We start from the raw sequence: 15,382 nt of genomic DNA, 5'->3' as shown, positions 1-15,382 counted from the left end.
TTTTCATCCCAGCGATTTATGCAAAACATTGAACCTCTCTCGTTTTATGAATTTGCATATCTAAATTTCAAGACGCTTCCCCACTTAAGTAGCGATGCCCATCCTGTCGTACAGAAACATCCGCTTTACCCTGCATTTAGTTTGCAAGTATCTTTCAGCCTGTATATGACCTCAAAATAATGAAATAAAACAACTGCAACTGAGGGGCCCACAACTTCAGAATTACTTAGGAATTTATAGATTTATTTGCAATTAAACAAATCATATTGTACTTCATTGCAAATGCACGTCAATATTTTTTTTTGAAAACAAGGCACTGTTATTAAAATAGCTGATAACCCAGAAGCAAAGGGTAAACCTTAAAGGCAAATGAAGTCCTTTTATACAAATAAATTACTTGCCAAGAAAAATGGCAACACTGATATCCAATGTTAAGCCATGACAAGTGGCCACAGAACTGAATCCAAGGTATGTTATTGGGAAAAACAGCAGCACTACACAACACATCACAAATGATCATTTATATACACAGGCACTTCTTTCATTAACAGTAGTTTTTAAATTACAGTTAGGCCAGTGAAATTAAAATAAAAAATTAAGAACTGAGGTCTGAAACGGTCCTACAGCATTTAGCGATCACATTCGTATTGGCAAGGAAGTCATTCCATGATATGTGTGAAAATTATTTTAGTAAAAATACTAGCTGTATCTGGCACACGCTCTAAAATAATAGTCATTAAAAATACACTCTGGAACCTGTAAAATATGGCAATATGACGTGGAATGTGCCAAAATAACTGTGGTAGGACTCAAAAGAAACATACATTAAAGAAAAAGACCCAAAAACACAAAAGCTAGAAGGCAAAGGGATACTTTCTTTGATCAACAAAGGGGCACTCAAAAACTGAGGAGTGGATGTTCTTACTTTTTTTTTTTTTTTTTTAAGTAAAAAAGTGATTTACTCTGACTGAGGCACTGAAATTGATGGGCCTTTGGGGTCATCGAACCGATCCATGGTGTTAATCTGCATGATCATGTGCAGACCGTACACTAAAATTAGCAGCGTAAGGAGCACAGTCACCAGTCCCATCCAAATTGCTGGGGTGAAGAAGCTTGCACAGTCACTGGCGTAGGAGAAGTTTGTGCTGTTGGCCAACCCAAAGCCCTGAATCTGTATAAAAAACAGAAAACAATTATTTAAGAAACCCTTCATCAACACACCTCTTCATGCATTGGTGTTTGACCTTAAAATTAGCAAATGCGGCACTATATTTGTACCTGGAAGTCGATAAAATTTAGCCTCCATTGAGATGAATTTGTGTCTGTTGTGTTTGTGTGGAGCAGGATATCTCCGAAGTTGGCGACAGACTGGCAATGAAAGGAATACTCTGCGGGAGCATAGATGTCACGGCTCGCGATGTAAGATGCACTGAGGTTAGCGTACTGCAGCTCAACTGCATCCAGGGAGAACCATTCTCGTGCAGAGACAGAATAGAAACGCTTGCTCATTGAAAAACTGGAGATCAGCAAGAGAAGGATGGTCAGAAAGCGTATCAGTGTAAAAAGCACAATCACTGTTTAACTATTCTTTCCAAAATAGTTGTTCTAAACTCTTACATATCCGTGAAGGATTTTAAAATAAACTGATGCTAGCAGTGATATTAAAAATATAGTATATTACATTACATGGAAATAATATCTCTACTGCAGAGATTGAGAAAGTTATTTTTGCCTTTTTAGAAAACAAGAAAACTTTGTTTTTGAAAAAGAGAACTGTCTTCAAATGGAAGCCGTGATTTCAGGAATTTCAACAAAATACTTCATTTTTTGAAATGCGTTCTTACTAAGAATTAAACAGGAAGATCCCATTTATCACTTAAACATAAATCCACATTAATTTAGCAACCCCATTTATAAAAATGCCTCAAGATGATCATTTTATGAACTCTGTTGTGTGATAAGAAAGCTGTAAAAACATTAAATTGCTTAATACTTGCACAAAGGCTTGTCCTCCTAGTTGTGTAAGTTTCTATGTTGAAACTAGACAGAAAATAGTCCTTGAGCTAAAATGTCCATAGTGACAACCCCCACTGCTCACTGCTTCCAAGATGTGTGCAAAATAAAAATAACTAAAATGCATCAGCTACAAACAAAGTGAACCAAATGACCAGCTGTTGACTCCAAGATTTTAAATGTCAGGTAAATGTCATTTTGTGTTTCAATTGTAGAACAAAGTGATCTCTTAGAGAAAGCAAAGCAACAGAACGCCTCATTCATGCCAGCACTGTGCTGCACCCATTAGTACACACTGTCACTCACAAACTTCTTTTTAAACAGGGTGTGGGCAGAAGCAGCAGCGGCTCAGCTAGATTTAAAGCCACACACACTGAAAGAACCGGTTTGGAAAAGCAGGTGTGTAGAGCATGATATCTAAACAGTAAATACAAATACATAGAAATACTATTGCTGTGGTACATTGAGCACAAAATTGAAAAGCACATCCTGGGGACATGTTAGAGTTATTAACTAATTGAAAAGGTACAATATTGAATCTTTAATAAGCAACTTTTTGCCTTACCTTAATCTAAAGCCTGATTGGTAACTAAGCACAAGCCTGAAATGAGAAAAAAATAAAACATGCAACTGATTATTTCTCTTTAAATAACAAAAAAAAAAAAACCTAAACTCATCACAGGCTGGATATTGCTTTGGGAAATAATGAAAGGCCACTTTACCGTGAGGTACTGCCATTACACAGTGATCCAACAAAGGAAGGTACATCCTGAGCAAGGTCGATCCATGGTGAGCTCGGACTCAGTCTGACAGTGAGATTTTGAGCCCACAGCATTATGCAGGGACCACCAGATACATTAAACATGATGGGAGGCTTAACTTCAGGTCCATCTGCTTGTAGCAAGGACCGACCCACTGGCTGATCAGAAATCGGGGTTTCTGAAATCACCTGCAAAGTTATCAAAATGTTGTTCATTCTCAAAAAATACCCAAACATTGAGAATGTGTTATAATGTGGCACGTTTTGACTAATTTTAAAAACATACTCGTGATGGCTGGAATCCTGTGTATATTGCAGTGTATGGGATGTTTTTTGCTTTCATTGAACTCAGAACTTTTCCAATAATTTCATCTGTTGACAGCAAAATGCATTCAAATTATACACAAATCAAAATATAACATATAATGCTGACTACAATTATACATGTTTGTAATTGTAAATGTCATATACAGTTATAAATGTTTTTAATCCTCAGCACTTAAAAACATACCATTCTCATGTAGGACTTCCTTGCATGACTTCTGTAAGCTACAAAACAATTTAAAAATAATAGACTTTAAGTATTAATTAAAAACAGATAACTGATTATTCAATATAACTTTGAACAAAACAAAATCTCACCTGCTACAATAAGGAAGATTGATGAGCAGGAGGTTGCTGACAGACGTTTTGATGGTCAGATGTGAGAGAGTGTCTGCATCGACGAGCACAGGCGAAACACCGAGCTTCTCCTGCAGCAGAGCTGCCATGTTAAAGGAACCAGACCACTCCAAGGCAGGCAGTGTCACTTTTGAGGTAGAAGACTGCATTGCATCCTGAAAAGGATCAAGTGGGCACAATTATCAGTCTGTTTGTCTAGGAAAAAACTATATTAATTTTGGACTAACATATAGTTTATAAAAACATACCTCAATGTTTTTAAAGGCACTATCCTCCTTATTCCCAAATACGCCACCAAAGACTGTGAAGTCATCTTTGCTTAACTAAATACAAAAAAGGAAATAATTCTTGAATTCAGGAAGACTTTAATAACTAAAACATTTACCAGTCCCATTAACTCACGAGCAATTAATTTAGCAGCTAAATTGACTGAATGCCATTCATAATCAGACATTATTTTAACGGAATTCTTTTTTAATGGCTCAGTTTGTATTTATCATTCTTAAAAAAAAATACAGCCTGTACAAATTACATTAATTTGGACAATTATTATCTGCTACTTCTTTCATTTTCTTTGTTTCAGTAATACTAGGAAAAACTACATTTCAAATCTTAATGTCTGTTTGAGTGACTTGTTGTGTGTATGCATGACAGTATGCTAGTGTGCCAAAATATGAGTGAACTGGCGGCTCCACGATACCTCAATTGACAACAAACTGGAATGAAATCATTGTCACGTTCATACTTTTCACGCAAGCTACATCTAAAGGAATATCTTGTTTGTGCTTGTGTAGTTGATTAAAAGTCATAGAGGATTTACAATGACAATTTCATGACGATTACAGTCACGATTAAAAATATCACATGGGAAAATATAAATATATGGCTCAGTCACAACACTGAGTGTTCACCACCACCACAAAAAAGACCCAATGTATCACAGAGGAACAGAGAAATGGGAAGTGATGCCAAAACTCACTGTCACACCACACTGTTGCAGTGTCACATGGGAATACAGTACAACTACCCCATTTTGCACAACTTGCATATAAAATGACTAGCTTTCAAATCAACAAATGGTGAACAATTTAGTGACATAAACATATTCATTACAGGGCCAGAATCTAGTTTATGTGTCAGGTACTGACCTTGTCCTGCAAGAACAGCAGCACGGTGTGGGAGCCAGAGCTAAAGGCAGAGGTGAGGTAGGCACTCAGCTGCTCATAAGATGCTATATGACCAGCTGTAGGTGAGGCCAGTGGTGGCAAGCTAAACATAAAGAAAAAAAAAATAAAGATGAATTGTGATATTAAGTGGTTCAGTTGCACTGACACATTTTTTGAAAATGCTGAAAATCCCAGCGGCTTTTATTATGGCTTTATGTACTTCATTTTTAAAAGAGACCCATTAGTCAATCAAATGAATCCTTTGAGTAGGCCCAAACAAACCTGTGTTTCCTGTAAAGCTGGCACATATATAAGAAATGTCTAAATAACAACAACAAAAATAAAAATAACTAATCGGATATTCATCCTATCATCAAAGAAAACTATTTTGGTATATCAACCTTGCTTTGTCCTCCTGCTTAACACACCACCTCATACAGTAGTATACTTCCACATTTTAAACTCCTGTGTGCATCATCATAAGGAAGTGCAGTACCCTAGCAAAAGTCACTGTCTGTAGTGTAAATGTGTTTGATGTTACAGCTTACTTTGCTTTTTGCAGATGAAGATCAACAACAACAGAATAAACATATCTACTAGTGCTAAAGAGCGTCAGGTTAGGGGTTAAATCAGGGAGACTCGTTACTTCTATGGGTTATTTCAAAATTAAGAAATAAAAGGATGGCCATTATGAACAAATTGTAACAAAACGCACAAGCAAATCTCTACAATTTATGTGTAAATACTCCTCTATATATTTAGCATCTAGACTTTAAACGATTGGTGTTTGCTAGGTTTGCTGTAAATTTAAGTTAATTTGTAAATTTGTGTAGTAACCTGTAAATTGTAAATGCTATAAATCTTTTTCTGTCATTTAATGGTCGGGAATTGCACAGCTACAAGCATTTCACCCCCATGTCATACTGTGTATGGTTGTGTGTGTGTGTGACAAATAAAATTTGAATTTGAATAGGTTGGGCAGCAAAGTAGCTAGAAGAGTTAGCATTCGAGTTAGCATACAAGATAACTTTGCCGGTAGTTAAAGTGAGTTTTGCTGAATGAATAAGTAAGAAAAACTAAATATTACCGTTCACTGGACCACATAAGAAAAGGCACTTGAGACGTGGCGCTCCCCAAGGCGAAAAAAGGGGCGAAAAGTAGAATATAAAGACCCATTAACCGAGTGGAGCTCCTCGAACCTGCCATTTTCGTTTAGACTTTTCCGTAACTCTATGCTCACGTGACCCACACCACCTGACAGTCATGTGCTGAAGAGATGACTTCCTGCTTGTTTCATTCAGCCCGAACAGCCCGCAGCAGCTGCTGACACCAATGACACACTACAGCTTTGCTCTCAGTTGAGCATTTCCAGGAGAGAAACCGCTACAGTACCACCAGCTGACCACATTGCTTAGCAGAACAATTGATTCTTTAAAGTATGGTGTGCGTGTGTTTGTGTGTGCATGTGTGCGCGTTTAAACAAATACGGCAGTCTTCCATTATTACTTCATTTATATCCATATTTTCTTTTTTTCACACTTTCATTTAGGGCGTAGACTAATTATCCAAGATACTCTTAAGCGTTTAAGAGTTAAAGTGTTAAATTCCCTCTTTGTTTCATGTCCTAACAATTACAAATAAGTAATTGAGTAAATAATAAATAGATAAATAAATCAGTCTAAACATTTATTTAATTGAAAAGCCACTCCTCAAAAAAATAAAAAAACAACAACAATCCAACAACCCTCTATGAGCAAACACTTGGTGTCAATGGGAAGGAAAAACTCCCTTTAAACAGGAAGAAATCTCCAAGAGAACCAGGCTCAGAGAGGGGCAGCCATGTGCTGCAATGGGTTGGTGTGATGGGAGAAAGCCAGGACAAAAGATTCATTGTGGAAGAGAGCCAGAGATTAATAATTACTAATAATTAAATAAACAGTAGCCTAATAACAGTTATGTTAATGCTGTAGTTACTTATCATTTTACCTGTCCCAAAAAGCATAATTATGCTAACATCTTACTGCTGAACTCCTATGTGATATTATCAAATGTAAGGCATATATAAACCTCAACATCACGGTAACATAAAAAGGACAATATATTAATCATTCAGTGATCATGACTGCATAATTAACTCTGTATAACAAATACTTTTACTTTAGCTACTTGGGACTGTAGGTAGCGTTTCACAGCCAAAACAGACTACTTAAATAGGAATGTGACATTTACTTAAAAAAGAGGCCTAAATGCTTGTTTAGCCACTTTGCAGAAAGGTTATCCAAATCTTTTGCAGCACTGCTTTTCTTGTAACACCGTCTTTATTGGGAGACAGGGCTGCAGAAAAGACACTTTTCTTTAATAATATTTAAATCCGATCAAACATTACGACCCCCTGCCATACTCCTGGTCCCCCACCCCACACCCCTGTACCACCCCGTTAAAAAGAAAGAAAGAAGAAAAGCTTGGAAACACCCCTGCTGTAAAGGCCTAGTGCGTGCGCTCAGTCAGTGAAAGCAACTCCCATCCACACAGCTGTAGCAGCGGAAGGATATCGCTGCCTTCATCCACGCAACGCTGCGCCTACAACTGGGAAGGAAAGATAGAATAAGAAATTAGAGAACACAAACATTGTGGTTTCAAAATGGCCAAAAACAAAAGCCAAACTCCACAACAGCACAGCCCGTGTGCAAAATAAACAATCGCCAAAGCCGGCTCAAAGCGGCGTCTCTCGCTTTGCAGCTTGAGTCCATTGTGTGGCAGGATGGGAAATAGGGAAGGAGGATGCGCACTATTTGCCGACGCGCAGTGACATTGTTCTAGACTGCTCCACGATCAGGGCCATCTTTGGTCGTCCTCGCCGGTGACAGTGTGGACTGTGTATTCCATTGGCCATTTATACCCAATGATTAATAAATAATATTTTACTTTGAAGAGCAATTTAAAGGACCTGTGCAGAGACAGTGAGAGACAGTTACCCGGTTTGTGGACTAACCAATTTTATTTGCTTTCAATACCCTTCATTTCTCAAGGCAAAAAGAGGGCGAGACGGGAGAGGCGGTGAGACAACATGGATGAGGAATATGATGTGATCGTTTTGGGCACCGGACTCACAGTGAGTAGTCAAGCTTCGTTTTGTCTGCACAGAAACACACCGAATTGATTCTGTCAGCTTCCCAAAAGATGGTTTTAGCCAGATCAGTGGCCCGATATCCTCTATCCTAGCCAAAGAGTGGAAGCCCCTTGCTTCCCGGCGTGCGTGTCACATTAGAAATTTATCACAAGAGATGCTCTTTGGAAATAAACCGCACCAGCTGATCTGCTTGTACACGACGAGAAGAAAATAGTTCCTCGACCGGGAGTTGTTTGCTTTCCAGAGTCACAGCCGGCGCAGTGTTGTGTTACACCCAGCAGCATCTTTTAGGCGTAACCCTACAGTGTGTCATGGTCCTCTTTGCATAGGCAGGCCTCCATCCTGAGGTTGGCGCAGGCCTGAGCTCCGGTTTATTAAATGACAGAGCTTTTCACTGCTGCCACTATCGCCGCACTTTCCTTTCACTCATCACACCCTCTGCGGCAGAAGTGCGCTTTCTGTGCTATTCTCCCAGCTCTTTGCAGACACGGAAGCGGATATTCTGGTAGTTTTATAAATGGAATCAAATACAACGATGCATATCCACACAATTTTTATTTTTTATGTAATACATTTTTAATTACATTATTGTTATTATTATTATTAGTATTAGTATTATTATTATCGTAGCTACGTTGTTAAGACGATGCAATCACGCATGCGTACATCTTTTCCACTGTCCCCCGCATCCTTCTGTCAGAACCTCCTTACTTCCATTTACATTCAGTGTCTAAACTAAGCAGCGTGCCTATCTCTAATGATATGCTAAGGTCTAGACCAAAATACTAGAAACATTTCTCATCTTGACAACTTAAACTACACCCCTCAATGAATGATTCAACACATCTCTAAAACACTGGAGCCTTGACAGGAGAAGGATTTATTATAGGGCTGTTTTATACCTAAGAGTTATTGATGTGATTGATGTGTTGGATAAATAAATCCGTTTTCGTGCAGGAATGCATTCTGTCTGGGATCATGTCCGTGAATGGCAAGAAGGTTCTGCACATGGACCGAAACCCCTACTACGGTGGGGAGAGCTCTTCCATTACCCCCCTGGAGGAGGTAAGGACTTCTGGGATCTATAAAACCAATCAATAAACTTTTAATGTTTCTCAGTATATCTCATTTTACTTCAAGTCCCATCTGTCACCCGTTTACTGTCTTCATTTGCTAACTGCTTTATTATCTGTAAAGCCTCAGATTCGATGGGCCTCACAGGCTTTCCTTTCCTTTTCCACAGCTGTACAAGCGCTTCAGTCTGCCAGATACCCCACCTGAGTCAATGGGCAGAGGACGTGACTGGAACGTTGACCTCATACCCAAGTTTCTCATGGCCAACGGTTAGAATCCTGTTGCTAATTATATAAAGAAATGCCATAAAAGTTAGCACGTGATAAGTACACAAGAGCCAAAGGGCTTCAGACTATTCAACAGGGTAATTCTGGAGCTTAATACTGTGACTGCAAAATGCTTTAATTCTTCAAGGTTGGTCACACACTAACTGCTTGTTTAGGTGACTCTGGAGACCTGGCAATGTAACCTATTTAAGTGGCCAACACCTTTGCCAGCATTAATGCTTGTGGGTGGTGTTTTACCATGTCCTGGTGTTTTATAAGCAGTGCCATTCGTGACAGGAACAAATAAAATGCTGGGACTTTTTTCTCTCCTGGCCTTTAATCTTTGTTCCAATCAGTATTTTTTCAGAGGCCATCATATTTGTCCATGAAGTTTTTCCACTTTTTTGTGCATTTCCTCATATTTATTCTAGTAATTTTCAAAATCCCCCACCAGGAATCTGATGACATTTCTGAGTTCTTACATTAAGACGGTGGCTGTTGTCCTCTTAGTGATCCATTCAAAAACTAGGGTAAAAAAGTAGCTGGAAATGCATAGGAGGAATCGACCAGACTAAGCAGGCGAAATACAATAGCTGTGGGATTTGTTAACGCGACATATAGTTATATTTCCTGTGAGGTGAGCGTCATGTTACAGCATGTTATGTTGTAGGCTTTCAAGGGATTTGTGGTTATGTTGTATATGTAGTGTGGATTTAACACAGAGCCTGTAAGATGTTGCGTGTGTTTGCCTCCCTGATTGCAGGTCAGCTTGTAAAGATGCTGCTATACACAGAAGTGACACGGTATCTGGACTTTAAAGTAGTGGAAGGCAGCTTTGTCTACAAAGGAGGAAAGATCTACAAGGTGCCATCAACTGAGACTGAGGCACTAGCTTCAAGTAAGTCACCTGAATGTTGTCTCATTACATTTTGCACGCGATGATGTCGACAGTAGAGTGCTGAAACCTCGGTTTGAATTCACAGATCTGATGGGAATGTTTGAAAAGAGGAGGTTTCGAAAGTTTTTAGTCTTTGTGGCCAATTTTGATGAGAATGACCCCAAGACCTTTGAGGGCGTGGACCCTAAAACCACAACGATGAGGGACGTTTACAAGAAGTTTGACCTCGGTCAGGATGTCATTGACTTCACTGGCCACGCCCTGGCCCTCTACAGGACAGATGAGTAAGAACAACATCACCCATCATCAACCGTTTAATTGTTTATTTCTGCTTAATGTCACAGTTGCATGCTTTCAAATATGAGTCACAGATGTTCTTATCGGGGAATACCAAGGGTTTATTGTTATTATGTGCTTAAACAGATACCAATGGGGTTCTCACATTGCTTTTGCTCCACTTCAGCTATCTTGATGTTCCTTGTTTGGAGACGATCAACCGTATCAAACTCTACAGTGAATCACTGGCACGGTATGGCAAGAGCCCTTATCTCTACCCCCTCTATGGTCTGGGAGAACTGCCACAGGGCTTTGCCAGGTATTTTAACTTAAATTAAACTTCTGATATTTATGATGGAGTCTGTCATAACTATCAAAACCACTCCTCGAGTTAACGGATCATACTCGTTTGTAATCTTAGGTTGAGTGCAATCTATGGAGGAACCTACATGCTGAACAAACCTGTGGATGAGATTGTGATGGAAGGTGGTAAAGTGATTGGAGTAAAGTCTGAGGGCGAGGTAAAGCAGATTCTGCCTTATTGTCCACAGCTACACAAGTTTAACAGTATCATTACAAATTTTAAAGTGGTTACGCCTAAGGTTTATTCAGCCAAATACACTTAGCAAGCAGACTCACATCATTACTGTCTCGTTCCCACTGCAGGTGGCTCGTTGTAAGCAGCTCATTTGCGACCCTAGTTACATCCCAGACCGTGTCCGTAAAGCGGGTCAGGTGATCCGTGTGATCTGCATCCTCAGCCATCCCATCAAAAACACTAATGATGCCAACTCCTGTCAGATCATCATTCCTCAGAATCAGGTTAATCGCAACTCAGGTGAGCAATATTTTCTATATTCAATATTTCTGCTTTTTATTCTTCAAAGAAATGGTGCAGATTTAGTCCCCTACAGATTAAATTTAGATTATTTTTTAACATCCCTAATCAATAAACATCAGACTCCATGTTAAATGTGACAAACTAGAAGTGATGAGCTCTGCAGTTGCCCTTAGCTCCACGGTGCCTTTTAGCACCTTTCTGCTAATAGTTTCAGTTGTACTGTTTTGATTTACTATCACTGTTACTCACCTGATTTAAACAGTAAAGTTGGAAAAAATAAAAGAAGGAAGGAAAATAAGCACTATAGACAACTTGCTTGACAACAAGAAGAAGAAAGACAATTTAAAAAAGTAACTTGTGCATATACTGGAGCAACCCTGAGATGTTTTTTTTGTTAAAAAGTTATGGAAACAAAAGCAAAGCTAAAGGAAATGAGATATGAGACACACAGCAGGTGGCTAGAAACATGACTCCAGATGAATGCTTATATAAACAGGCAACTGTTTACTCAACTGGGACGATAACGTGTCAGTGTGTATACAGCTCGTTCCTGCTGCCTCCAAGTGGACAAAAACGTCAATTAATCCTGCTTGAAGTTAACTCTTGATTTAACCATCTCTTCCTGTTAACTCCTTTGTCTGTTCTTTAGACATCTATGTGTGCATGATCTCCTATGCTCACAACGTGGCGGCCCAGGGGAAGTACATCGCTATTGTCAGCACCACAGTGGAAACCAGTGAACCTGAGAATGAAATTGAGCCAGCTCTGGAGCTGCTGGAGCCCATCGACCAAAAGTGAGTCCCACATTTTACTTCTTGCTTATTCAAATTCATGTATGTTTTTAGTTACATGGGGGGGGGGGGGGGGGGGGGGGGGGCGCATATATAACTGGGATAAATCACATTTTTTTCCCCACAGGTTTGTGGCTATTAGCGACCTTTATGAGCCCACAGATGATGGTACTGAGAGCCAGGTGAGACATTTTTTCCAAGGGTAACATCCAGAAAAAATATTGTATTTTACAATATAACAAATTAATATGCTGCCACAACTAATACGGCTGAGTTGAAGGGTCAGTTGACCAGTTTGTTGCAAAGAAATGTTGTACTAGATAGGTAATTATCATTCTATCATAGACTGTCCATAGAAGATGGCTGTAGTGATGATCTAGTGATGTCACTTGTATCGTGATCTCCTTTTTGGGAGCTTCAATTTTATGGGCAACAGCTGGCCCGCTTGGTTATTTTGGACCCATAAATGGGTTGCTAACCAAACTTGGGTTAACAAGTTTGGTTAGCAAGAGGCACCCATAAACTATGAGTACATAAAATAGATGCAGACACCTGCTAATTAGTGTTAAGTTCCATACAGAATGATAGAATTCACTCACCAAATGCATAGCGCTTTTAATACAGTTAAATGCAAGATATTTGACAGTTAATTGTTTTTAAAATAGCCCAAAAGACCTTAAATAAAGCCCAGATTTGTTTCTGCTCTAAAATGTTAGAATAGGAGGCTGTGGGGATTGACTCACTTTTGAAGCCAGCTTGTATGTGCATGTGAGGCGTTTAGGTGCCAGCTTGAAATTTTAGCTGCAAGCATCAGACTGCTCTAAACAATCAGATTCAGAGTTTTTTTCCCCTCTTGCCTCTGTATAATGTTACTATGAGTGGATATCCCTAATATGTTCATATTAGACACAGAGCTGTGTTGTGTTTAAACCCTCTGTTTTCAGTCATTTACAAAGCTTTGTTAGGAGATGGGAGATAGATCTGCTTGTTTCAAACAGATAAACTGTGCAGGTGCACAGAGGCCTGGTATGACAATAAATAAGGATCATGCAAAGCTACTTTTGTATATTTTTGAATAAAAATGTGAAGCTGGAAATGAGCACTGCAGCCTCACAGACCTGCTAGCAATGCTGTAAAATCTAACTCTTGTTATTGAACTCTTTCCTCAGATCTTCGCATCAAGGTCCTACGATGCCACCACTCACTTCGAGACCACTTGCAATGACATCAAGGACATCTACAAACGTACGACCGGGAGCGACTTTGACTTTGAAAACATGAAACGCAAACAGAACGATGTGTTTGGGGAGGATGAGCAGTGAGCTAGAGAGGGGGGCTTCTGAGAGAGGGCAAGGCTGGGAAAGGAGGTGGATGCAAAACTGGAGGCAACGGGGCTTTCAGTAGAGGGCCGGGGCTGCCTAAACAGTGCTTTAAAAGCAAAATGGGTAAAATGTGAGAGCGGTGGAGAGGGTGTGCGTCTGAGCCTCTGAGCCCGTCTTCAGCCGTTTGCCTCCACCTCCTCGCGTCGCTCTCTCTCGCCCTCTCTTGGCACGCATTCAGACACATAAATGCTCACAGACACACACATACACGCTTTTCAAATGCTCACATTCCCTTTCTCTGTCACTGAAAAGCAGGGTTGATATGGTTTTTCATTCCATTGTAGAATTTACAGTATAATCATGTCTTAACTATTATCATTAGAGGTGAATTTATTACTTGTTGTTGGCAATTTCCAAAGCATTTCATTCCTCCTGTAACATCGTTCTCCTCATATCAGAGGTTGGGTCAATGGAAGGTTGATGGCACCGAGAGGTCTCAACAGATAGCTCTGACATGAGAGATGTGTAACGGCTTAGTGTAGAATCCTCTGGAAGGGTCACCTCCAGTGGACGTGCATGCATCTTTTACACACAGTAGTATTGTACATAGATTCAAATGACACTGCGGTATGAAGGCTGGACCATTCCACGCATCACTCCTGTCAACCCTGCTTTCACTTTTCTCTTACTTGGTCTTTTACCTGTGTTTCTTCAATAGATGCCGCTCATTTTGGCAAAATCTGTTGGTCGGGCAAAAACAGAAAAAAAACAAAACAAAAAAATGTGATGAAAAGTTACATATAAATGGGCTGTTCTGTCAGCTGATAGTGCTCACTTTGCAATGCTGTTGTGTTTCCTGTGCTAGCAGGCAAGCTAATCAGTGGCTACTAACTGTCAACCCTTCCCTCCTGAAAAAGAAAAACACAAAAAAAGTTTCTTTGTTTATCTCTGTTGTGTGATGTCACTTTTGAATTTGAATAGTTTTACTTTCTAACATTTTAAATTATTGAAGAGTTTTATTTCTATATGCTTGGTGCACATTTCACTGGCTGAAGTTATGAAGTTTACAGAGCAGAGGATGAAACCGTGGTCTTCGAGTTGAACATTTACAAGAAAAAGGGAACATTGGGGCAAAAAGGCATGGTGAGGATTTGTCTTGTGTTAGGTGAGGGTTTCTGTGAAGAGATCTGGAAGATTTTTGAAATGGTGAAGGATAAGAATGTATGTGAGGAGATTGTTGTCTTGGCGAAGTTTCACTTGCGGGGGAAGAGAGTGAAGACTGAAATTTCGGCTCTCAGTGGAAGCACCAGATTGTGTCTTGGTTGTTTCAACCCTTGTGTTTGTCATTGAGATAAGTCATTACCCTTGGGATTAAAACTCAGAAAAAAATTGTAGTGTGACATAGAGGGAAAAGCAAGAAATTTTCAAAAGACTGTAGCATAGCATAAGTATGAAACCACAGTTCCAAGTGCCGCCCCATGAGAGTGAACCAAGATGCTTTTATTTGGTTGTAGCCTTCATTTTGGGTCTAATTCAAATGTTTGGACCCATTCAAAACATTGACTGCTTTGTTTTTACTAACATGTAGTGGGAGGCCAGTCTTGTGCCAAAACTGGTGATTCTGTTATTGGCAAAGCTCGCTGACATTAAAAGTTTGGTGGTGTATGTTGCTCTGCAGAGCTGGCTGAACACTATAGAGAGGATGCTGTTTCCTACCGAGTCAGAGGTGTTATTGTACACCTGAGACAGTTCCTCATATCTCTACAGTGCACACTCGCAGTCAGATTGATCTGTGGCTTGGCTCGTTATGGATCAAAACAAACACGAGATGCTACGATCCATTTTACTTTACTGAAAACTGAAGCGGTTCCATTTCACTTTATCCACCGCGACCAACCCCTTGACAACTCTAAACAAAGTTATCGCGTCTGGGGTGTTGACGTGTCTTATCTTTGAGCTCTATTTATTTGAATTTCGCTGACGTATCGTGGAAGGGTTTACGTCAAATGCTGAATATGCTATGCTAATAGTTTACGTTCTGATGATAAAATGGATTTAAAACGTTATGCACACCGATTTCTTTTGTTTGTTTATTTGCTGTGTCATGTGTTATGTTTACCTAATTTAGTGATCATTCCAGTGTTGCATCAGGATTTAATGATTT

At 39.6% G+C, this 15,382-nt stretch overlaps 2 protein-coding genes across 2 annotated transcripts; one reads left to right on the top strand and one right to left on the bottom strand.

Annotated features, from left to right (window-relative positions):
• Positions 1–222: 222 nt before the first annotated feature.
• On the bottom strand, positions 223–5,884 carry LOC113013328 (V-type proton ATPase subunit S1-like). Its single transcript, XM_026154150.2, has 10 exons — positions 5,708–5,884; positions 4,603–4,723; positions 3,703–3,777; positions 3,416–3,609; positions 3,285–3,322; positions 3,060–3,145; positions 2,736–2,962; positions 2,579–2,614; positions 1,279–1,516; positions 223–1,171 (listed from the first exon to the last, which is right to left on the bottom strand). The coding sequence occupies exons 1-10, from the start codon at positions 5,824–5,826 to the stop codon at positions 959–961; spliced, it is 1,347 nt and encodes a 448-aa protein (XP_026009935.1). The 5' UTR covers positions 5,827–5,884; the 3' UTR covers positions 223–958.
• Positions 5,885–7,429: 1,545 nt separating this feature from the next.
• gdi1 (GDP dissociation inhibitor 1) lies at positions 7,430–14,480 on the top strand. The gene is made up of 11 exons (XM_026153469.2): positions 7,430–7,732; positions 8,708–8,815; positions 8,994–9,093; positions 9,854–9,988; positions 10,074–10,272; positions 10,452–10,583; positions 10,686–10,785; positions 10,931–11,102; positions 11,755–11,899; positions 12,024–12,078; positions 13,066–14,480. Exons 1-11 carry the CDS (start codon positions 7,688–7,690, stop codon positions 13,216–13,218), a joined length of 1,344 nt encoding a protein of 447 aa, XP_026009254.1. The 5' UTR covers positions 7,430–7,687; the 3' UTR covers positions 13,219–14,480.
• The last annotated feature ends 902 nt before the right edge of the window (positions 14,481–15,382 follow it).

This window comes from Astatotilapia calliptera, chromosome 20, assembly GCF_964374335.1.
Source record: "Astatotilapia calliptera chromosome 20, fAstCal68.1, whole genome shotgun sequence".
Classification (NCBI taxonomy): Eukaryota; Metazoa; Chordata; class Actinopteri; order Cichliformes; family Cichlidae; genus Astatotilapia; species Astatotilapia calliptera.
Note: the sequence above shows the minus strand (reverse complement) of the source record. Positions and strands in the feature narration are given on the sequence as shown.

Coding starts and splice junctions, on each gene's coding strand:
- gdi1 (XM_026153469.2), top strand. CDS start 7,688: ATGGATGAGGAATATGATGTGATCGTTTTGGGCACCGGACTCACA. Junction 7,733..8,707: donor TTTTGGGCACCGGACTCACA/GTGAGTAGTCAA, acceptor GTTTTCGTGCAG/GAATGCATTCTGTCTGGGAT. Junction 12,079..13,065: donor ATGATGGTACTGAGAGCCAG/GTGAGACATTTT, acceptor CTCTTTCCTCAG/ATCTTCGCATCAAGGTCCTA.
- LOC113013328 (XM_026154150.2), bottom strand. CDS start 5,826: ATGGCAGGTTCGAGGAGCTCCACTCGGTTAATGGGTCTTTATATTCTA. Junction 4,724..5,707: donor CTTATGTGGTCCAGTGAACG/GTAATATTTAGT, acceptor CTTTATGTTTAG/CTTGCCACCACTGGCCTCAC. Junction 1,517..2,578: donor CAATCAGGCTTTAGATTAAG/GTAAGGCAAAAA, acceptor GCTGATCTCCAG/TTTTTCAATGAGCAAGCGTT.